Below are 24,388 nucleotides of genomic sequence, written 5' to 3' on the forward strand. Positions count from 1 at the left end.
TCTGTGGAATGATATCTCTAATGGGATTTGGCATTTCATGCATTATTTAAAAGTCTTTGGGAGTGCACCTGAATGTGCCTCAGTCGCCGGTGTTTCTGCACAGTGCAGAAAAAAAACAGTTTAACTTGCATTCTGACTCCCGTTCACATATTCATCTTCATAAGGGTGATAGATTCTGCTTAGATAAGGCAGTAAAATATGAGATGCACTTATTTCATGACTAGATAAATGTGCTTTGTCTAGACTGCAAGCGGAATTAATTAATACTTCATAAATGTGCCTGTCTCATAAACCCATACATTCTGAGAGAGCTGGCTTAAAGTTCTACTTCAGATCCAAACAGTACAACTCCGAGCGGTTCAGACTGAGCTCTGTTTATTCTGTTTTACTCAAAGAAGCAACTCGTGCAAATTGCAGTTCTGCAGGCGTCACAGATTCCATGGAAAGGAGACGTTGTGGTGGTAGTAGTAGTAGTTTGTTGCGGTCTTTCTGCAGGACAGAGGAGCTGTCCAGGGTTCTGACCACTTCTTTCTTGCTCTGGTTTTCTCTGAGGATGTTCAGTCTGCATGGATGCATCATTCAGCAAAAAGATTTGTGAAAAACGGTCTTGGTGCGATCATTTATTTCAGTGATGCATTGTATACACAGCAGTCGATAGCTTCTGTAATTGCCATTGGATCTGGACTGCAGCATGTATGTCAATGAATCTCATCCTACGACTGCACTATATTGACCCAGCTCCAGTTTTCACCTCAACCTAATTCACATCACAGTCATAATAGGCTTTGCTCTAACAGAAACATCAGTGGTATTATGTTTGTTCTTACGAGACAACTGGAAGCAAATGTTTAAGTAATAAAAGAACAAAGAGAAAGGTGCACGGCTAAGGAAAAAGAAATCAAACAAGTAAACTAACTAAGAATGATGAGAAAGGAGAAAAGGAATCAGTCAGCCGACAGAGAATAGGCCACAGCATTATACAACAGAGAGGATCATTATGCCTTCAAGCCGATCCAACAAAAAACTGAACAGCACACCCCTTCTAGGATGAACCTTTGCAGCTACAGTGCTTAATGGTATAGTCGGTCACTGTGCTATCTCTCCACTATGAATTCTTCATTGTTTTCACCATATGAAAAGTGAAAAGAGGCAACAAGGGAACTCATAAATTTGCCCTGATACAGCCATGCAGAGGCTTTATTGCCCCTTAGTGCCATGGTTCACGGAACGGGCTACATTTTATTTCTATGGTGTAAAGAGTACTTCCCTTGCTGTTGGAATGCCATTTACTGCAGTCCATTTCTAAAAGTGCCTATGAAATTTCATGACCGAAATGGAGAACACAGGGTGGATGAGAGCAAACGCATGATAACATACAAAGGGCCAAAGTAAATTGTGTTTTTTACTACAGGAGGTAAAGGCTTTTAAAGAAGTTTGATGAAATATGTCTCCAAAATATCCATATATACCCAATTCACTCTATTAAATAACACTTTCCAGAGATGTTGTTTTTTTTTCCAATTTGTTTTAATGATATCCTCAACGTCACTTATATATATATATATATAGACGCATAAACATGAGAGTCTCCTGGATAATGTAACAGTCCCGTCCATTCATTTGTATTATTCTTTCTGAGAAATTATGTTTGGTCTGTTGTGGCAAATGGCTCCAATGAACCTCAGGTGCCTTAGCTGTGAAGGAAAAAAATATATAGTCGATGCATTCATCCGAAATTGACCAAGAATTTAAAAGTGAATTGATGTAAGCTGTGTAATCTTTAGTTTGCAGACACTGTTAGCGGTGCATTTAACTTGAACAGATAGTTGTTTGTTATTTTGTTGAAATGCACCTTTGGAGTTGTAGTTGATTTCCTCCCTTGTGTTTTTATGTTCACAGATTTGTATCTACAACTTTTTATTAGGTCTAACGCAGTATTTTACCCCTGATACAACTGGGAGAGTTTCAAGCCATGGAAATGCTCCAACTATGAGTCTGCCATGAAAATAAAAAAAGGGTTTTTACTTCCAGAACAAGGGCCACACCAAAATAGTTTACCACTCCCAGTTCACAACTCTAAACCTGGACCGTGAGGCACAAGGAGCTAATGATTGAGCCATGATTAATTTTGTAATTTACACTTGTGATTTTCCATTTGTGGCATGTCTTCTATGAAAAAAGTCACTTAAATCTGTTTATATCTGCAATTGCAAGATGCTGTATTTATGATAAGCACTGCATTGGTAGAGAAGACATTTTGATTCAGTGGATCAACACTTAACTTTGTGAACATCACATGTAAATTGTACCTGCAGTCTAAAGTGTGGCCATTTCTTAGGATTGATCTGTTTGAAGTGGAGCGTTGCACCCGTTCGTACCAGATAGCTAACCTCGCTGTAATGTAACGCCTGCTGTAATGTAGATGCTGAATCAAGTGATGGTGGTCAGTGAGGCGTTTTGTTACTGTTTTGTCTTAAGCTGCATTACTAGCACAATGCAGCATTCTTGTTTCCATCTGCTCAACAAAATCAATGAACCGGTATTTCTCTGTCTTCCAGGTCTGAATGTGACTCATCCAGAATGGTCAGGTATGTCAAATAATGCATCCTGTCTTCATATGCCTCAATGTCCTGTCATATATCTGACTGAAATCCTGTGCCTTTTGGTGGGAAAATAATCTTGCTTGGGAAAATGCTTCGGCGTTATATAAATCTTTTTATTTTGAATGTGTGAAGCTGAATATCCTCCCATCACGGTGCTCGAGTATGTGGTTTTCCCTCTGTCTGAAGGATTGAGGCCGGCCTGATATGGTGCCCGTTATTGGTGTTTGTGGATATTACAGTATGGAGGACATGATGAGATTTTATGTCAAGTGTGGACCAAGGTCACATTGCTCTGTTGTTAGCTTATTCGCTCTGTGAACTTTCATTGCTGGAGATTTGTAGAGGTCCCCAGCTGACTGATTTAAAACCGTAATCGTGAATCAATCACTACTGTGGACACAGCTAATAAAATGTGGTTAGTATGTAGCGTGTAACTAGACCACTCTGAGTGGTAAATGCACTCTTTATATACAGTTTCTCTCTTTAGGGATGCCTCACTGTGGGATCCAAACAGTCTCTTCCCCATGCCTCTGGTGCACGGTGTATTAAGGGTCGACCATGTCTAGACAATTTGAACAGAGTGTAGCAGAGCCTGTGTTTTAGTGTAAATTTTCCAGGCCATGTCTGTTCGTCCCTTAGGTGCACTCCCCATGCTGCTATCCACAAATGTAAAGCAATTCCAGAGGGCCACAGCTTAGAGATGTGTGCCAGTCTTTGTCTTTATATCCTCACGGAAAATGTGTGTGTGTGTTTGCAAGTATGAGAGATGTGAGGTTTATCTGCTACTCTGTGGCATCCCCATTAATAGTAGTGCATCAAAGAAAAAGAAAAAAAAAACCCTAGTAGAAAATAGGTTACATCAAAATTGTATATGTACTGTATGAAATCAGTGGAATAAAAATATCTCATTAATCTTTATTTTTTTGTTTTACTTAAGTTGCCAAATCTTAATCTTGCACAAAATATTGTAATTTAACATATAATATAACATTTTGAGATTTAGAAGTTATTCTGGAGTACAAAACCTTTCCTCAGGTGAAATTGCTTGTACACAAAACAGGGATTTTCTGAAATATCAAGTCAGTGTTCAATAATGTATAGCATTAAGTGTTGTTTCACACTGGAGAATTTTCTTCTTTAAGCACACACATCTTTGTAAACAGTACTAACATTCAGTCTCACTCCTCAGCTCACAGTACTGATATTTCCAAACTGGCAAAAAAATATTTTTTCTGGCATCATGATGATATGCCTGACACCAGTACAGTGTACAGTATCATACAATACATACAGTATGTTTGCAGTCATTATAATGACCCAGTTCCAGTTTACTGGGGCATTATTATATTATTATAATGTACTGTCTATATACAATATTAATATCAGAAGAAGGAAGAAAGAAATGTATGTTTTTCCCAAATACTGCAGCCTGAGTTTGTGCAGCTTGTGCCGCTTGTGCTGGATGAATCTAAAAGCATAACGGTGGAAATGGAGGACAAGGCTTCAGAGGCAAACAATCCCATCTCACCAAATTGATGCTTTGATGTGGTTGGAAACCTCCCAAATGGCGGCAGCCTCCTGCATGCCGTACTTGGTTGTGAATTTGGCTGCAGTTGCCAGAATCTTCCCCTCATTAATAAGAAGCTGTTGTGCCAAGGACTGTTGTTGTGCTGCTGCATAAGCTGAGGTTTGATCTACACATGCACATCTCTTGCAGCACATTTTGCATCATGTGGGCTCGTTGGCATGTGCACACTTGGGTTGGATGTAAAAGCCATGACATTTCTGAATTACAGTGATCGCTGACTTCTGCTCAGCACTGAGCAATAGACATGATGGCAGTGATCCTGCAAATCAATGAAAAGCTTCAAGAGCAGCTCATCGCGCTATGTCAGGTGCAGTTGGTGGTACTGTAGTAATGTCAAGCTGCTCAACGCATCTGTATCAAATTGGCAAGCCTGGACATACGAATTGGACAAGATGTAAAATGTGGTTTATGCAGGACTGACGGTGGCTGTAAAACAGTTTATATCAGTAAATGAGGGAACAATAAAAGACTTTACAAGTGAACGACAAATCCATCAATAAACACACCAAATTTAAAAGCAGTTAATAAAAAAAAACATTACCTAATTGGACAATACAAAGAGTAGAGAATAAAAGACCCAGTAATTACGTAAAAAGGGAAATCCGACTACTCTCAACAATTAAAGCAATATTGTGTAGACATTGTTATTTCTGCTCCCAGTTTAATGCAATACTGCTGTCATAAATACTGAAAGTTGTAGATGTGTATTTGATTACTTATCATCAGAAACTCTATTAAAATATTATCCAGTTTCTACCAAAGTAAGCAAAATAGTTTGTGGTGTGTAACTTAGAGCCAGAAAATGTAACGTACTTCTTGTGTGAGATCTGGAGCAGAAAGTCGGATCAACATGCATCAAAATGATTTAAAATGTGGTTATGGTAGCAAAGTTACATAATATCACTTTAAAGTAGACACATTAAAATCCAGCAAACACTTGAAGAAATGGTGAATAAAGTAATCTCAAAATAAAATAACACTACAGCTTTCACACATGGAAATAAAGTGGTATTTTTAATTAAGTAAGGCTTTGAATTCAAATTGTCATTTGCTTTTCTTTTTTCTGAATTATTATTAACATGAACAATCTGGGGCTTTGTTTTGACCAACTTTGCTGCTTACCTGGGGACAGTTCAAGAGCTCTCACTGGTTATCAAACTTCATATTTACAACTGCACACGCATAAGACCAGACATATCATAAGACCAGATGGCATGGTAAGTGAGAGCCGTTGTTTATGTCTCAGTGCATGTCTGCAAAGTGGTTCCACTGCATCGCTTCGTTCATTCATCATCTGCATTCAGGAATAATTCATTAATAATCAGATATGTACGTCTTGTCCTACATACATGAATGAATTTTCTCCCACACTGTGTTATGTAGTTGATTATGGAAGCAAAGAAAGGTCATACGGGTATAAGCAACTGAATGCCTAATTGTGAAATATAATCACTACTCAGTACTTAAGTTATGTGGTTTATTATTTTTGTGTCCACTATTCAAGATCCTATATGTAAAATGCCACATTGTGCTTTTAAATCTAGCAACTCACTTTTCTAATTGAGCAAGTGGAAAAAAAAAAAATTAATTAAACTGCGATGCCAGTGACTAAACCATCTCAACGGTCGGGCACTTGTTGGTGGCACTGACTTTGTACGGTGCAGTTTGCTGCAAGTTTGAGAGCTACACAGATGAATAATTAATAAATCTATAGGCACAAATAAGAAAATCAAACTTGAACATCTGGCGCTATTAACAACAAGAAACCAAGCCTGAATGGAGTCAGTCAGATGTTTGTCCTATTACGTTACATCGGTCATATGATTCAAGAAAGATAAATAAAATGACAAAACTGGAAATAATCTCAATGAAATTTCGAAGGAGGGAAGTCAAATCTTATGAAATCAGAGGGATGGTTTTCAGAGTGTATATTATTTCAGTGCTATACATGTATTTTTTTATAAGTATTGGTAAAATGTTTATAAAATAAAAATTACTTGGGCTTTTCTTGGCTTCCATACAGCAGAGCTCCACTATGCTGCTCCCTATAGATAACGGATCAGTTAGCCTCAGTGAAAACCTAATGTATGCTACCATCTAATGCTTTCCCTATGGATACAGTATAAGTATCTCAATGTAATTATTCAGTGGCGTGTCTTTTAAAGTGTAGCAGCAGTCAGTTTCATATTGCTGTGACTGTTTCTGGGAATATCTCATATCTCATATCAGTCACATGTTTTATCTTGGCTCCGTGTTCCCTTTTTGTATCAGAGCTCGACGCTGTTTAACATCAACAGCAACCGCCAATACAGCATTCAGCTGACAGCACACTGCAGACGTAGAGTCACTTACATCTCTCATCTCATTCGTATGCCACACCATGACACACAAGCGAGCCTGGCTGTTTTAAAAAATGTGTGTGTTAACATTGCTTGGTAAGTTTCATTATCATTAATAATAGAAAAGCCACTGAACTTGGCACAGATGCTATAAATAAATAAGCCCTGCTCCCGCAGGATTGGTTTGCATTGGTTTGATAGAAGTTTAAGTGTGTGTGTGTATTTGTATGTGTGGAAAGAGAGAGAGAGAGACTGACCCTGTCAGTGATGGGGGAGGATTATTCTAATACATACTCCATGGCTAATGAGAGAGGAATAATAACATGCTGGTGTTTAATTGCTCTGCTGTTCTGTAATCAGAATGGATCGTTTCATTCAGATGTGATTAGAACCTGAGTGAGATAGGCATGCAGGCACTAAACAGCCTCAGTGACCTGCTTTTATTGGATCGTTCTTCAGTGAACATATGATTATAAGATGTTCTCTTGCTCCCTGATGCACTTTTGTACAGCACTTATTCATAAACACACACTAGAACATAACAAAAAACCTACAGCGGAGGAGTGGATTGACACTTTATCGCGCCAATTGCAATAAGAGACCAGAATGAAAGCGCTGTCGTCTGACATTGAACAGTTTCTTAAAGTCCATTTGTGCTCTTTTTGTTTGCTTGTGCCTGGCTTGTGTATTGTGACGAATGGATGCTGTTTTTATTTGGAGTGAGGCTAATTGAAATTTCATATTGTTTGGGATGCTGTGTATCCGTGACTGTGGGAAGTCTGTTCTTTTGTTTCTTTTTGTTGTCGGTACATGTTGTTGGTCGGTCGCCTTCCAAGGCCAGAGCAGCTTGTCAGAGAACTGCAGCACTGTGAGTAGGTTTTCTGAAAAGCCTCGGCGGGGTCCGCAGCTTTTATTTTCCTGTAATTCTCCGCAGAGAGTTGGGGAAACAGAGAGGCAGGGATTATAAAGCCCTCCACATTATTGTAGAGATGACAATGAAGAGAATAAAGCTTTGCTGGGCTCTTGTTATGGAGGTCAAAACCTCTCTCTCAAAGTGTGTCTCAGGACAACAACAGTAAGCAATGTGCTTCCAATCAATTTAAACAATGATTCAGGCCAGCTTGTTGCATTTGCAAAACAGAATGACAATCCAGGTGTCTTTGCATACAATTTTAAATGGGAGCAAAGATGCTGCACAATTTCTTTGGCTTCTAACTCATTATGTATTTGCTGAAATAGCTATAGAGCTGCACTTTTTTCTATCTGCAGGCAGGAAATTTCTCTAAAACAGCATAAAGGGTGGATTGGACTGTGCTTAATTCACACAGAAATGTAACCTAAAAAGAGCTGGCCGATCCTCGGGTGCACTGACAGTACGCGTCAGAGCAGTTGAACTGATATTTGTCCGCAGGGACGAGTGGTGACAGTGCCGTGTTTCAGGGCCGCTGCTAGTGCTGCTTCTCACCCTCAGCCGGTGCTCTCCACAGGGATCACACAAACCTATCGTCTTCTCTTGTCTCCTTCGCCATCTCCCGTTGCCATGGAGAGCGATGCTCGACTTCGATGGGTAGGACAACACGCCTGCTGTCTTTGTCCTTGAGCAAACTGGATTCCAGGTCTTGATCAGACATTGTTCTGAAAACAGTTCCCTTTACAGAAATTAAACAAAACGTAGCATGTGTGTGCAGTACATGGTGACAGAAGACAAAGACAGTGAAGGAGGTGGTTTTCTTATAACATCTCTCCTCAGTGAAGGGTTAGTGTTTGTGCATTAGTCATTGAAGTGACAGGTCTGAAACAAGATCTGAGTGTTGCAGCACTATCAGAGGAACTAATGGAAGACAGAAAGAAAATTCAGACTAATTCAAGGTTCACAGCTCTCAACCCAGCCATGGCAGAGACATTAGCATTTTTTAAATTAATAATTCATTATGCCGAAACAGCAGCAAATGGCAACAGCCATGACACAGTTAGCCATTAATATAACTCAGGGCCTCGGAGCAGGATTTTTCATACGTGTTAAGGAATGAAGGGTGCTTACACTTGTTTTGCTTTTACGAAATGCATGACAGTGAATTAAAGGAGTCGAGTCTTTAGGATTGTTATTTGCAGTGTGGTTTTATTTGAACAATTATTCCTTCACCATATGCACATGCAGAGTTTGCCTAAATCAAATTGGCAGCTATGACTTTCATCAGAGGCTTGATGGCTTTTCTGTAGCGAGCCAGCTGTGGCGTAATGATTTGCATGAAGACCTCATACCCCAAGAGAGATGGGTAGGCTGTTGGTGTTTGACTTCAAGTTGACAGCCTGAGAAATGTACATGGCCTGTCTGAGACATCCAGCCCAAAGGTGGCACAGCTCAGTGAAAACCTTAACAAACAATAGACGAGAGAGAAATGACTCAGTGGAAATGGCATCCAGTGGACGGAGATGAGAAATGTCTTTGCTCGGTGTTCTGCAGTTAAAGCAGTTCTGTCCTCGATTGATCATTGCTCAGACTATGTATGTAGTCGCACAGACACTACAAATAATCTGACCCTGAGTTAACCTCTTTTCTTTGATTTAACATTTCGCCATCGTTTGTATTTCTATGAGCTCATTTTACTGATGGTCTATTTTTTTTTTACATTTCTATCTTTTGGTCGGCCATAAATAGATAATAAGGTATTTTTGGAGACAAAAATATGACAATTTAAGGTGTATGGTACTATCTTAAGTGCATATCAACTATTGTCAAAAAGATATTAGGTAAGATAATTTAAGTATACACAAAACACATGGTAAAATGTCCACCAACAGTACAATAATGTACTTAAATACACTCAATTACAACTTAATAGCATTGTTAAGTGTACTGAGATGTAATGAATTATACAGTATGTAGGTTGTAGTTATTATGTCAGCAGTTGTAAATACTTCAAGTACAATGTCAGCACATCAAAACTAGCACACCTCCATGGCTGGGAAGAGAAGCCAATGCAGAAGTGCCAAACACTGCAGTTCATCAAACGTCCACTTGAGGCTGGTTACAGACCGAGTTATACTCCATAAGCTCCCATATCAAAATGCCAGAACTCACAGCAGAAATAAACATGTTTACAGCCTGGTACAAAAAACTGTTTTGGTAGCTAGCTTCCTCGTTTATGACAACTGTACCAAGTCTAAATTTATTTTAACTCACCTGTTCAAATCATATTAAGGCTTAAAGTTATACATACTTAACAGTGTGGATGCTTTGTTTGGAACTTAGGTGCCGTTACAGGTGGCTCATTTGAGCACCGAGGCATCATTCAGGCCGCCTCAGGTGCACCAACAATCCACATCTTTGTCAATTTTTAGATTAGCGAGAGGTGGCAGAGACACGACTGCCAGAGCCACCACACTCTGAGCTTCACAACAGCTCTTCAGAGACCTACGGGTGACATCACAGATACGATGTCCATATTTTATAATGTCTGTGCTTTAAAAAGTAGAATTTAATGTCGAGAAGGAATTAAACTTTGCGTTGTTAACCTGCAAGTAAAGATGTTATGTTTTTTTTTATGATCTATAGGATTTCATCTTATTGCTCCAAGCTTTTTAAACCATTCTTTTATCCGTAGGTACAATATCAAACATTCTCAGTTATATAAACTGCATATGAGTTGCAGTTAATGGGCCGAAGCATGCAAACACTGATCTGATCTATTAAATGGGATATTTTACTACTTCATAAACTCAACTCTGCTTTGTTTTCATGTGACATTGGTAATAGTGTGGGGTTAGTAGTTTGGAACAAATCACCTTTAGGATCCTTCTGGTGTATTTTATTCCTGCAAAGACTGCACTGTTACTCAGAGTTGCAATACTGTTTCATATTACCTGGTTTTTGTATATGATATGACAGTAACACAATGCAGTACTGTTCTAAATTTGTCTGTGAGAAGTACACAGAGGTGAAGACATCCCAAACACCCAGAGGAAAACCACTGAGGAAAGATGGATGATTTAAATGCAAAGCGCTCACATCACATTTAAATGTTTCTTTCTGTTTTTCACACCTGCCCTTCTGTGTCTGTTGTTTTATTGTCATGTGGTTTGTCCTTCCATAGGAGACATGCCTCCCTACCTGTCGAGGTCACAGAGAATCCTGGGAGGTTAGTGTCTGCAGGCCGCAGAAGAGTCGCCCCCTGCCGCAAATGGAAGTCTGCTTCCTTTGGGTACAGTAAGATGTTATTTTTATGATGATGTACTTAATGTGTGTCACTGCAATGCCACATCCTTTCCAACACTGTGACACAACAGTGTTTTTCATGTCTTACTCATGCCTTGTTAATGTCTTAGAGTTATCGCAGCTCATATCGAAGCTCTGGCAATTAGCCCTTGTGTGGCGGATATATCAGTCATGACAGCTTGATGGCTGCACACTTTGCTGCGTCTTTGCAGCTGTTCTCCAGTTATTTTCCTTGTATGACACAGCAGTTTCAGTGCTGTTGTTTTCCTGACGTGTACAATGAACTACAGTGGCCAAATGCTCTGTAGGAGGAAATCATTAGGCTTAATGAAATATGATCTCTACGTGTATGAGCCTTCCTCGCTGCTCAACCATTAGCATATGCTGAGCTCGGAGCTTGAGAGAGCCTCTAGAAGAAAAAAAAAGGAGAGATGAGCACAGACAGTCGCATCGGTGGGACAGACTTCGGGGGCTTCAAAAGGCTGGAGAGAATTTCAAAGACGCCTCCTAGTGCTGTGTGCTTCATCATCAAAAAGCAATGCAAGCCTAATCCATAGCCCACTTTTGGCTCATGTGCAACCCAAAAATAAATCCCACTGCATGTGAACATGTTCTATTTTTAAAGAGAGGTGTTCAGGAGTTTCTGATGGTAGAAACATCTGTGGGTTGTTTTTAAACTTTGGTGATGTTGGAGAAATGAGGAATTTTCTAGTTGCTTGCTGATCACTCATGTGTGCTATCTGCGATTGTCCCCGTGTGATTGTTGCTCTGTAAGTAATTTTTTAAGAACAGCCGAAAGCTAATAGGTTAAATGGATCATGACTGTAAACAAGATGATGGCTGTGATCGGAGGTTGATTGTTTTCCTCTCCCGCTCAGCAGCACTGTTTTGCTTCTGTTTAGACTCACCCAGCTCACGCAGACACACTATAATCAACCACTAATTAGCAAATAATGATAGTGCAAGGGAACATGCCCCCGTTGAATACCTGATTATTTTGACTTTGCATTCATTTCATGTCTTATTCCTGTTCCCCAGAGTTAATAATTAGTTTCTACATTTTGTTGCAAACTCTAGTCCTCATCTTGGTCTTGGTCTACATTTCTGATCAGTTTTACTGTGTGTATGTGTATGTGTGTGTGTGGCTGTGGATGTAGGTGAAAGCATGCCCTCAACACATTTGTCCAGAGACAGAACAAACACACACACATACCTGCTCACACTCACAAGTGACTGGACTAAAAAGGTGCCTCATAAATCAAACAGAAAGCAAACATTTATCATAGAGGGCAGCTGTTTTTTTTGTTTTTTTTTGTTTTGTCTTGCTCAACTTGTTTTTAGAATTATTTCCTTTAGAAAGACAGGAAAGTACCTCTGCAGGAAGTGAAGGTGCTGGGCCACATTTGAACCCAGGATGTTGCAGTTATGTGGTATGTGCTGTAGACCAATGATTCACTTGAAAACAACATTTTTCACATTGCATCTAAAAGGAAATGTGGAGAGAGAAAAAAAAGCGATTGGGTAATCACCCTCTATTGAAGCAGTGGGCTGTGTGAGGCTCTTAGTGAGTGATTGATCTTTGTGACTGTTTTTTCTGACTGTGTCAGTAAGTGAAATATTAATTATAATGCCATTTGTGAAGTGCTGTACCATATCCTGCAGTATGCTGAATCACTCCACTTGTTTTAGACCGAGCATATCGTGGGGGGAAAAACAAAAAACCTTAATTATAGCAAGTGTTTGTAGTTCTAGTGTTAGCCAGAAGAAATGTCTGTTTCAAAGAAACAACTTGCATTTAGTTGCTGCAGCCCAGCTAATTTAAACCTTTGTTAGTTTCACACATCTGTTAGATGCTGTCATTATCTAAAAAGTTTCAGTAATTCCTGCAGACTTTGGAAACAAGAAGTAATGAGACTTACTAAGGCAACTTCACAGAGCTTAACACTCGCTCAACATACTTAATGCGAACAATGGTGTAATCTCCTGGGATGACCATTCAACACAAGCCAGAGCTGTTACTGGACTCTAATGGCAGAAACGTACCCAAGGGATTGAATTGAATCGTTGCTCCTGCTGTGTATTTTTTCTTCACCTCTATTTCCTTGTTTGCACTCCTCTCATATTACTCTGTACCTGTTCTTTCTTGCCGTGTACCTCTCTTTTCTCTGCCTCTTGCCCCAGCAACAAAGCAGTCGCATGCTGTAGAAGCATTTGATAAGCTATAGAGCTACACAGGTAATAGTGTAGATATGATATAAGTATTGTGCATATTTGAGTCAAATGTAGTTAACTAATGATGTAGTTGTTGGAACACTTTATGATAATTCTGCCACTGAGTTGGCTAAGATATCAGCCGAGGTGTATCGAGTAAATAAGCTCAACAAAACTGTTCAAATTGTGTTAACTTCATGACCACCTGAGTGTAATAGCCAGCTCATCCAAATGCTTGTAGTGCAAAGGGAAACAGAAGATAAGGACAAACCATAGAAATTGTAGTTTTTCTTGAAATGATTCTGCTGAAAACATATTGTATTGGAGAAAAGAGATAGTGAGATCAAGTTTTGGCAGGGTTTTTTTTAGAGCAGACTCCACTGACCTGATGAGTTTACCACTTTTACTTTTTATCCAACACACGTTTAATTAGATCTGGAGAAGTAGACACTTAATTTAGGGTTTCAACTAATGATTTCATTACCTGTTAATCTCCTGTTTACTTTTTGATTGATCATTTTTTTAATTGCTTTATCTATAAAATGTCAAATAGTGAAAAATGTTTATCACAAGTTTTGATTTGTCCGACCAACAGTCCAAAAATCGAAAGATATTTGATTTTAAATGCACAGAAAAGCAACAAACTTTGTTTGATTAAACATCTGTAACAATTAATCAATTATCATAATATTACTGATTAATTTTAACTTTTGATGGACTAATTTTCCAACTAATTGTTTTAGCCCTTTCCCTGTTGCGATTTTAACCCTGCTCCAGATGATAACTTTGGAACAATATAATGTCGGCCGTGTGATTCAGGACCTTGGACAGGGAAATGTTTCTATTAATGTGATTCTAAGGTTTCACACATGAGTACACACTGTTATCACTGCCCAGTAGAATTACTGTGAGCTTATGTGTTGATGCCTCCAATGCAATAGAATATCTGAACCTGAACAAAGGTGCTAGATTACCTGACCTCTGTCAGAATAGCCCACGTCAAATCAAGAAACGCGTTCCTCAAGGTGTTTAATATCTTTCCATTCTTGACCTGCCCGCGCTGCCAGTAAGACTTGGCCTGTACGCCTCAGAGCAGAGGCAGAGGATTCTTCATATATCAAAGTGATCTGTATAAAGGAGCTAAATGTTCAAACACAGAAGTGAATTAATAAACTGAAAAAGGTGAATTACTTTTAAGAGCTGCATTATAAATTGAATACTTTAATATTTACAGCTACAAAAATGGCTCTACTGTCACTATAAGTAAAACAGGTTAAAGTGGTTTCTTTCCGTTACACTCCCGCGGGCAGGAGGATGTTCTTGAATCCAGGTTGCAGATGCTCTCACTGGGTTTGCTGTGACTGTCAAACACAAAGCTTTTGTGCTACCCAGTTCCCTCCTTTAGTGGCTGTATGGTCTTTCAGTCACAATTATTTCTCCATACTGCTGTGTAGGAGTCCATTGTAAAAGGAGACCCATTGTGAAAAATATCTAGCTTTGTTTCTATTGTAATGACTGTTTCATTTCTGCTGCTCTCCAGCTCGACTGCTGTGTGCAGAGCGCTGTGCAGCAGCGAGAGGTGAAAGCAGGAAGTGTGTTCGTGTCAGGTTGAGAAAGTGAAAGTGGAGCAGCCAGCCCGGCCAATGGGAATGCGGGATTGCAGCTTATTGTAAGACAGGATAATTGCTCTATACGGTCTATGAGTGGAAAAGAATCTGAATTTATCTGAAGGCATGTGGCTGCAACTTGAAAGGAAATGTGCTGTGAACTGATCTGATGCATGAATATGGATGATCTCACCGGTAAGGGGAAAACAACAATAACTTCCCTTAATCACTTCCACAGTGCTATTAAACCACACGAAGAAAAAAGCATGTTTTAACTGACTGTGGCTTTGCCTGTGCAGTAGCTGCTGTATTCATCGCCTGCAGCTGCCTTCTAGTTCAGTCCTGTCCAGAGTTAAGACCTCTTTGCACCCATCAAGCCCAGCTCAAGGCTGAATGAACGCTTTTAAATACCCAGTGCTCTCCTGTTCCCTTTTCCTCACTTCACTCTGCTTCCTTGCTTCCCCAGATATTCCCTTTTTTCTTCTACTCAATCAAAAAAAACAAAACAAACCCATCTGTTTCTCTGTATACTTCACCATATCTGACTGCCTGTCTATCAGTACCTTTCTTTTTCTGTCTCCTCAATGAAGGGGCTTTACAGTAGTAAAGGTTGGACAGCCGCGATGATGTGTAAATCATCCTGAAAGCATTTATATACCTCTCTTAAAGCTCCCACAGTATTACCAAAAGGTCGTAAAGCTGCTAATATTGTACCTCTCCATTTATTTGTGTCCTGGGTTCTGATATGGCATCTGACCATTAGAACAGAGCTCCATTTCACGTCTAAATAATTCAGGTGCTTAATGATATTCATTATGGTGAATGACTATTTCAGAGCAGAACCTATGATTATCTCCAGGGCAGGCCCTCTAATAATACCACTGCAGAGCCTATTGATTCCTGGGAATGGCCTGTCTTTGTGGGGATCACAGACCCCCAGCCTGCCTGCTACAAACAACCGGGTGTTATTTGCTGACGCTGGAGGCAGGAAGGCACCTCATGAGGCTGTGGTCTACCCGCAGGGGGGAATATGGTGGACAACTGACACGTGCAGTAAAAATGGAGTATTACCATGTGTAGATTTATGGACCCTGCATCATATCTGATATTGTTTGTATTCCATGGCTGCATTACTTCTATGTAAGGCCTTGACAATATCTGAGGTCATCTGGAAATGAGCTTAACGACATAGTAAACATTTATTGTATGCGGCAGCAGTCCTCGGTAACTAAAGAAGCTGCTGTGTGTGTGTGTGTGTGTGTCGGTTTAAAATAAAACCCCCAAAAATGTCTTCCTGTAAATTTCAGCGAGTTGTGTGGATTCTTTCTTTATTGGGCGTTTTTATTTACTGCTGTTACTATTGTAAAGTTTTGATTTCACCAGATGGGAAATCACAACGGCACAATGATTTAATGGGCCAATGAAACAGGGGGCCCACTTCCATAATGTGTTTGAACTCTTGGGAAATCTCTCGCTTGTCTTTGAAGTTCACAACTTTTGTTTCATCATCACATTCTCTAAGAGTTAATTACAGGCACCATGCTGCGCTATGAAGCCCCGATCACTAGAAAACAGAGTTTTGATTTTGGAGTGCATGCGACCATGTGGCCTTGAGTCTAAGTAACAGAGGAGTATGTGAGCCACTTTGTGCCATGTGCCTTTCACTTCACAGTGAGTTCTGCTGATAATCACTTTGGCCAAAGGACAAATGCTGTGTGTGTGTGTGTGTGTGTGTGTGTGTGTGTGTGTGTGTGTGTGTGTGTGTGTGTGTGTGTGTGTGTGTGTGTGCCTTAATTTCTTTGCAGTAAGACAGCCACAGCTTGATTCTACAGCAAAACGTTTTACTGCTTTCAAGTGTCAAAATATTCAACTTTAGAAGTAAAATTAAGTTAGAAAAATTTGCTTTGTCACGCAAACAAAATTAAGAAGGGCTGAAATGATAAATCAATTATTTAAATGATTCATTGAGAGAATATTAAATAATCAATCCATCAATATAGTAATTTATCAAAATAAATCACCAAATGTCTGTTCTAGCTGCTCAAATGTGCCCAGCTCTTCCGTTTCTGGATCAGCCTCAATGTACGAAAATTTGTACATTTTCATTTTTGTGTATTTTGGGTCACTTGTTTTCACTGCTGTAAGGGTTGAAGACTGAAATTTATTCGCCATTGCAAACCCACACACAAGAGAACACCCCATTTAGTAATATAACTCAAGGACGTATTAGCTATGTGTAAAAGAATATTCTGTACACTGCATTTTCGTGCATTTATACCTAAAAAATACACATGATGAAATGTTACGATCATGTGACATTGTTCAAGGTCTTCTAAGTGTAAAGACTTTTTTTCTCTATTCAGTTTGTTCCGTGCACTTATTCAGAGGCAAGAGCTGTGAATCAATGTGTCAGTATTACTATCATCGCATCCGCAACACACATCCAACTAGTAGCTTCAACCTTCAACCTTTAAATCACATATCAGCCAGGAGACCCTCTCAGTAGATGGCCAGGACATAATCTATGACGGCGACAGCTAATGACATAGCACACAATTTTAGTTACTATTCTTTTACCCTTGACTAGAAAGGCGGGTGTTTGTGTAATGCCTGAAGTAAATGCATCCCTTCAGCAGTAATAAAAAGACATCCAGGTGCCTGTAGCGACAAAATCATGTGTGACAGTGTGATTTTGAAAACCTTTTAGGTAATACAAGTGCAACTGATGCACCTTGAGCTCAGTGAAAACATGCTGGAGCATCCTTTTTTTTCCCAACCAGTGGTTTGCTTTCACTCTATTATGATTGTCACTTTCCCTGGTAAAGTGGATATAGTGAGAGATTAGTGATACTATGCGACTCTCTCACATAGCTTATCCTTTCATCAGCTCCATGCCACGGTAATATCATGCAAAGGGCTACTCAGCTCTTCAGATCTCGTCTCCCAGTCTGATAGGCATTTGCAATTCCATCGTTCTGTATCTCCACTCAGCTCGAGCAGAGGGAGGGCTCGCAGGGGATGAGGTGAGGGAGCAAAGAGTAGCGAGAGTGGAGCGTGATCGCTTTTTCTCAGCTGCTTTTTCAGCTCTGCTACTCAGAAAAAAAGGGATTTTTGTCTGTGTATGTGCAATGAGATATTAACAAGATTCTGCTGCTGCTGAATGTATGATCTGTTTGTGTGTCGCGGTGAAAAGCTCCTCTGAGTGAAGAGGCAGAAAGTGCAGATGACAGAGGGATTAGATTGTGAGAATGGTTGATGAGCATGAATGAGGCATGCAAAAGGAGCACAACCTGGTCAAGGAGCTCTGGACTAACTTTTCATTGTGTAATATTGCATATTGATTGCATACTAAATGCTAAATCACATTCTCATTGGCATTTGAATTAAAGGTCCAGTATGTCTATTGTGGGGCTCTATTTACAGAATATGTCAGAAATGGAATATAATATGCATATCTATGTTTTCATTAGTGGATAATCACCTGAAAATAAGAAGCATTATGTTTTTATTACCTCAGAATGAGCCTTTTATATTTACAGACACGGCAGATCACCTTCTACTTAGTCTGCCATGTTTCTAGAGTAACCTAAAATCGACAAACTAAACATGGGCTCTAGATGCTTTCCACACATTTTGCAGGACTTTTATTTTCAAGTATCTTTCAATGGTAGTATGGTACTGTGACTTAAGTAAAGGATGTGAGTGCTGCTTCCACTATTGGAAGTATCAAGTGTGTCTGAGGAGTCCTTGCACTGCCATAGTTCCACATCAGTATTACTGACACCAGCTTATCGAGAAGTCTAAACTTCTGCCATGGCAGCAAAGAGCCTCAGCACAGGCCCGATGGGTCAAGAAACGACTCTGTCAGTACTCCACAGTCAGAGGCAGAGAGACAGCTCTTTGTTTGGCCTGCTATGAAAAGCTCGTCTGTCTCCTGTCTCTGATGTTCTCAGGCTTGAGGCCAAATCAGTGACAGAAGGAGGCTTTGCACAGCGCTGTGCCCTCTGCCAGGGAGCTACAGAGAGAGGCTGTAATGCGTTGTTACATGGAAAAAACAGCAGGGAAGCTAAACCACTCACCCCTCATCTACAGCAAAGGGTGGAGAGGTCACCGTCTCAGGGGAGTTCAGTTTTTCCAACTGTTGACATTAATTGGAGTGGTTAGAAAAATGTTTTTGTGGAACAAAAAAAAGTTTTAATCAGAGCAGGTTTTCTAAAAACTGAACAAAACAGTGCTGAATAAACTGTAAACGGTAACATGGACTGTTATGTTTTTCATTTGAACTATGATTAGTTGTGATAAAGCACATAAGCAGTACATATTTATGTGAGTTTCTGAGACTTGCACTTCTTTTTCATATAAAAATAGTTGATGTTAAATGTTGTCTAATGCTTATCTTTGATTAATTTAGCTAAATTATGTATGCTTTTCCTCACTTAGTCTCGCTCATGTGGCTTAACAATGACATTCCTCGGGGAAAAGGAATGATATTGATCATATCAGGCAGCTGTTGTTCATGGAGATGAGGTGATGCACTGCCATCTTGTGGTTTGCAGCTTTTAGTGCTGTTGTGAATGTCAGTTCTCTCACCCCTCTCTCTCTCTCGCTCTCTTTGTCACTCTCTCTCACTCTTTCTGATGTGTTTGAAGTGGGCTGGAGTCTCCAGAGAGGAGATGGGACCCCTGCAGAGCAGCTCAGCTGAGAACAAAATATTGCTTCCTACTGTTAGGCACAGACAGTTCCAACAGTACTGTTGTTCCTACATATGGTGCAGACACACAAAAACACTGCACAAAGAACATACAGTTTCTCTTGTTAAGGCTTGATAAGATCCAAGCGAGCTAGCTACACTCAGAAGAGGAAAAACAAAATGCACTTTGATGTGAATAATAAAAAGTGCTGCATATGTTTTAAGTTCAAGTTCAAGTGTGCAGAACTTGCTGTTTTGTGACCTCCAGCAGTTGTATATCTCTGTTATCTATCTTTATATCTGCTAAAACAACTCAGCAGAGACTGACAGCCAATTCTGCCAGAAAAAAAAGCTATGTCAGGAAATTCTTTTAAAAGTCTCTTCTTGTTTTCACACTGAGACATTCATATAGCAACAACAAAGAACAATTAGTGTACCAATTCATTACTTTATGGACTGATTACTTGTCTAAAATGTCAGAAAATACTTAACATTATCATCAATCATTAATTATCAAGCATCAGAGTATGTTTTTTTTCTGTTGGACTAAAACACAAAGATCATCAATTTACTAACATGACAAAAAAAAATTTTTAAAAGCTGGAAGCAGTGAGTTTTTGGCCTTTTTGCTAAAAAGAAAACCAAACTATGATCAATCCATTGTCAGAACTATTGGTGATTAATTAGTTGACCCCATCTCTGTCCTTTTAAAGGGTTTGTTTTTTCTAAATAATTCAGCACACGTTGGAGATAAGTAGCTGCATATGCATGGAGAGTCTGGAAGCATCCTGCTTTCCTTTTGTGGAAGTAGTATTGACCAGTCATGTTTGTGCAGGCTTTGGTTGCAGCAGTCTGTGTGGAGAGCAAAAGAGACCAAATGCATTGGCTGAAATACAATCTTCGAGCCCAGTGGCTATTGTCTGATGATGATTTAGCTTCTTTTTTTTGTAGTTGTCTGCATTCAGAGATGCATAGCAGAAATGTGTCGTCATTCTCATGTTTCAAATTACTAATGGGACTGTGGACGTAGTCTTGAGTCGGATATCCGTTTTCTGTATATCCACTAGTTACACCGCAGCCTTAGAAACACTGTCCATCGCCTCCAAAAGAGAAATCATCATCAGACGAGAGCCAGTGGGTTCCAAGATTGTATGTGGGATGATGGAGCATTAGTGGAACATCACCCAAACTAAATATACTCTATTTGGTAAAAGCATAATTGGTGTTATATTTAGACTGATCAGAATGATTACAATGCATTTGTTCAGTCTCTATGACTGACATTGTTCTGTTGTCACTCGGCCCACTCATTTGGTCAAGTGCTGTAGAGAAACATCTAAAAAATAAAAACCTTGAATTTTTTACAGTCACCATTTGTGAAAGCTAGTGGGAATCCAAATCGAGAATAAAAAGACAGATTACACCATCAGACTGGTTTCCATACATTTAGTGTGAGCTCTCTATGTAAGGAGCCAGAAAGTTGGCTCTTTCTTCAGGAAAGACATGCAGCAATCAGTTTGTATTTCCTATAACAGTAAAAGCTTCTACAGTGTGTGTGACATACATGTATGTGTGTGCTGCTAGACTGGAAAGCTTTCTGCACACATTGCTGCACACGATTCTACCGCCATCCAGCAGCCCACATCAAGCACGAAGGGCCAGCTGGATTAAAAGGGGCCATATGGTGACAGTGGAGAGCGGGGCAGTTTGGCACAAAAAAGCCAATGTATGCAATATTTGTACATTGAAAAGGCCGCACAGCAAGATGCCTTGATGCGTGCAGAGCCACACTGGGCGAGAAAATTAAATGTGTTTTTAAACATTAATCTCAGCCCCTTGTAATTATGTGTGCGATTGTTCTGAATGTGTGTGTGTGCGTTTATGTGTGGAGGAATCAAAGCCTGATCTTTTGGTTTGAAAAGCGTTTTGCTGAAACCAAGAATATAAGGTTATTTGTCAATTTGAAAGAGCATCTTGCTCATGGCTCTGCTCCTCTGTCTGTGTGTGTGTGTGTGTGTGTGTGTGTGTGTGTGTGTGTGTGTGTGTGTGTGTGTGCCCGGACTACTAACGCTCTGCTCGGGGGTTTGCAGATACACGCTCACAGTGTTGAACAGAATGGAGCTCACCGTTACCTCTGTCTGAGCCCTTCCCCCCACAACCTTTTGCCATGCATGCATGCACACACACACACAGTGGACAGAGCTGAGTTTTACTGGAACACCTCACTAATGAACTGACTCTGTGCTGTACGCAGTAGGTGACATTACAAGTCCGACCAAAGAATGAGGAGTTTAACAGGTCTCATAGTCTAAAGGGCGGCAAGTTAGACGCTGCAATCTCTGCTGCCTTCCACAGTTGAAAATGTTGAATAGAAATGTCAACTGTGTTCACCTCAGAGCTTTGTGGTAAAGGTTTTTCTTAGAAGAACGGTATTGGGGGTCATTAAAATGAGTGTGTATCTCCCTATGACTGTGAACGGGCTCAGCAATATTCATATTTGGTAACAGAAAAATCCTGCTCTGGATATGTGGCTGTAAGGTATGTGACAATGTTGCAGTTAGAAGTGATACAGGGTTTCCATTCTGCACTCATAGGTGTACACAAATAAGTGTGTCAAAGCAGGCACACACACACACAATCACAAATGGCTCAGTGAAGACAGGCGCATGCCAGAGCTGGAGGGATCTGCACTTGATAATTACAACGTACACAGCCAATGTAATTGCAGTGAGATGATGCACATATACAGTTAGTTAGCCACAACACAAGTTAATTAACCAAAAGACAAAGGTCTGACAGTACTAGTCACCTTGGCGTTAACACTCGATACATCGACAGTGCTGTGTGCCATCAAGTCTGCCCAGGATGTAACGTATCCTTCCCTAGAGACTGTGAGCCGTCAGCCCAGGGTCTCTCCACTGTGTGTGTGTGTATCTGTGTGTGTGTGTGTGGCTTCACAAAGTCCTGACGAGTGCTTGTCTCCATAGACACTCTCCTGCCTGCCTACCGTCCCACTTTGGATGCTGTTACCTGGTGAAGGTGTCAACAACAGTGGCTTCTTTTAGCCGATGTACTGTGTTCATTTTGACCCATTTTTCAGCCCAAACTCCCCCCTCCCCCTAAATAAAGAGGGAATCTTCAGTAATGTTGCCATATTTGTGTCTAATATTTCACACTTCCTTTCTCATTTTGACATCACTTGTACATGATGCAACGTGTGTGCAAGCCACATAGTTTATATATTCACTAACTTTATGTTTCTGAGAATATAAAGTCCAGAACTGTAGAAACAGTTTGTAACTTCTTAACCAAATAACTTGTTTTCCTGCTGATTGTCTCTGAAAATGTTATTTCCGACCATTATCTCATCTCTGTCTTAATTATGTAGTGTTTCTTATTCATGCAGACCTAATTAACCAGAGCCATGCGGCATCTTTACCTGTTTGCACCATTCCTCGTTTGACTGACTGGAAAGCCATGTCTGTTTTGACAGACACTACAGAGGAAAGTGCATTGATTCCAGAGGAGAGAGAGAGATGGAAAGGGAGGGTAGAGGAGTGAGTATGTGAGAAGAAGAGAAATGGGAAAAGAGAGAGGGGGGGGTGAAAACAAAATGGGAGGGAGGGGAGAGAAGGCATGATAATGAGCCCTACCTCTGACACATCCTCCTGTTTCTATGGAGACCAAGGAGCCAATCCTGTGGCCCTGCTGAGGACTGTACTACTCAGAGCAGATAAGAGGGTGGAGAGAGGCGTACGCAGATGCTTCTGTGTTTATGAGAGGCAGTTAAATCTCCCCATAGCTCTCCTACAGGTTGTGTCCTTTTGCCTTTTATTGAGAAGTGGCAGCCTCCCAGGCACTCGAACCAGTGAAGAGTTACAAATCATCCAACAGAGGCTTCTCATCAGTGCTCAATATACAGCTCCTTTTAGCTTCTGAGCTCTAAGACTTCCCCTCAGTCCCTCCACCTCCTGCTCTTCCTCATCCATCACCATCACCAGCACCCCCCCACTGGACGCCAGCCTCTTGGACGCTCCTCGTTACATCACACACACTGCTCTCTGGCAGCCCGTGTTTGTGACTGGGAGGGAGAGGGAGAGTGAATGTGAGTGAGCCCGTGTGCGCACGCCATCCCACCATCGAGTCCCATTGACCAGCATACAGGATGGACAAACCAAGTGTGTGGCGCGCCGTGGTGAGCAGCACGGACCCCAGGCGAACGCGAGACCCCGGGTCCCACTCGAGCAGACCTGGATCTGCCATGGGTTACCGGCTGTATGACATGTGAGTAGCATGTTTAGTGTGAATGCTGTCAGGTAGGCAGACAGGAGGGCTCGCCAGCCCTGGGCGGCACTGGTGTAGAGCCCATTCATGGAGATGCGGTTGTGTGGGTGGTGGAGGAAAACACGGTGTCTACCTCTCTCCACTGTCTATGCTGAGTCACCTATGGCATCCAGACCTTGCTCTGTCCTCTCATGTTCCCTTCCTGTGCTCTTAGTAAACAACGTCTCTCTGCTGGGGAGGGGTGGCGAACTGGAACATATGTTTGTTTGTGTGAATGAGAAGATTTCACCCAGAACAAATGAATAACGTGTCTTTTCATACAAAGTGATGAAACCTGAGTGTTGTTCTGTATTTGTAAGCCCACCATTCTGACTAAAATCACAACAGAGTCATGTGAGTGGTGCTTTTTAGAGCCTCGGTGGCTGGCAAAAATGACTCATTCCTGGAGGATGCTATGACAGCTCTTACTGGGCACATGAGTTCCTCGCAGCTTCCTCCATATATTTGTGGGTGTGAGTGTGTTCTCGTGTGTGATAGGTACGGTGTGTATGTGTGTGCGGTGTGTGCGCGTGCGTGCGTGTGTGTGTGTGTAAAATGCGGCTGGTTCTGAGCTGTTATTTTGGGGGATGGTAATGAGTCCTACAGTCTGTGTGTGGAAAGCTTGCGTCTCTACTTCAGTAAATCATGTGTCAGTTCTGCTCAGATGAAAGGTGGACAAAATAAAATCGTGTTGGTTTTTTATGGAGTATTTTTAGGTTTGGCGCTGTACAAGAATATTCTGCACACGTTCTACCCTTGCCTAGTACTCAACACCTTCAGTATTAGGCTGAATAAGCATTCTGTTGCCTTG

The 24,388-nt window shown here is 40.7% G+C and overlaps 1 protein-coding gene across 4 annotated transcripts in view; it reads left to right on the forward strand.

Moving 5' to 3' along the window:
• The window catches only part of iqsec1a (IQ motif and Sec7 domain ArfGEF 1a), an 88,880-nt gene that overhangs the window by 13,939 nt on the left and 50,553 nt on the right, over positions 1-24,388 (forward strand). For 2 of the 4 annotated variants that reach the window (XM_019271308.2, XM_019271302.2), the window contains exons 2-3: positions 2,559-2,588; positions 10,625-10,732. In XM_019271308.2, coding sequence (XP_019126853.1) covers positions 2,559-2,588; positions 10,625-10,732 — 138 coding nt within the window. Of the gene's footprint in view, positions 1-2,558; positions 2,589-10,624; positions 10,733-23,057; positions 23,539-24,388 lie in introns of those variants that run through there. The other 2 variants (XM_019271303.2, XM_019271304.2) reach the window with 2 other exon arrangements.

Source organism: Larimichthys crocea, unplaced genomic scaffold (genome assembly GCF_000972845.2).
Source record: "Larimichthys crocea isolate SSNF unplaced genomic scaffold, L_crocea_2.0 scaffold97, whole genome shotgun sequence".
Taxonomy (NCBI): domain Eukaryota; kingdom Metazoa; phylum Chordata; class Actinopteri; family Sciaenidae; genus Larimichthys; species Larimichthys crocea.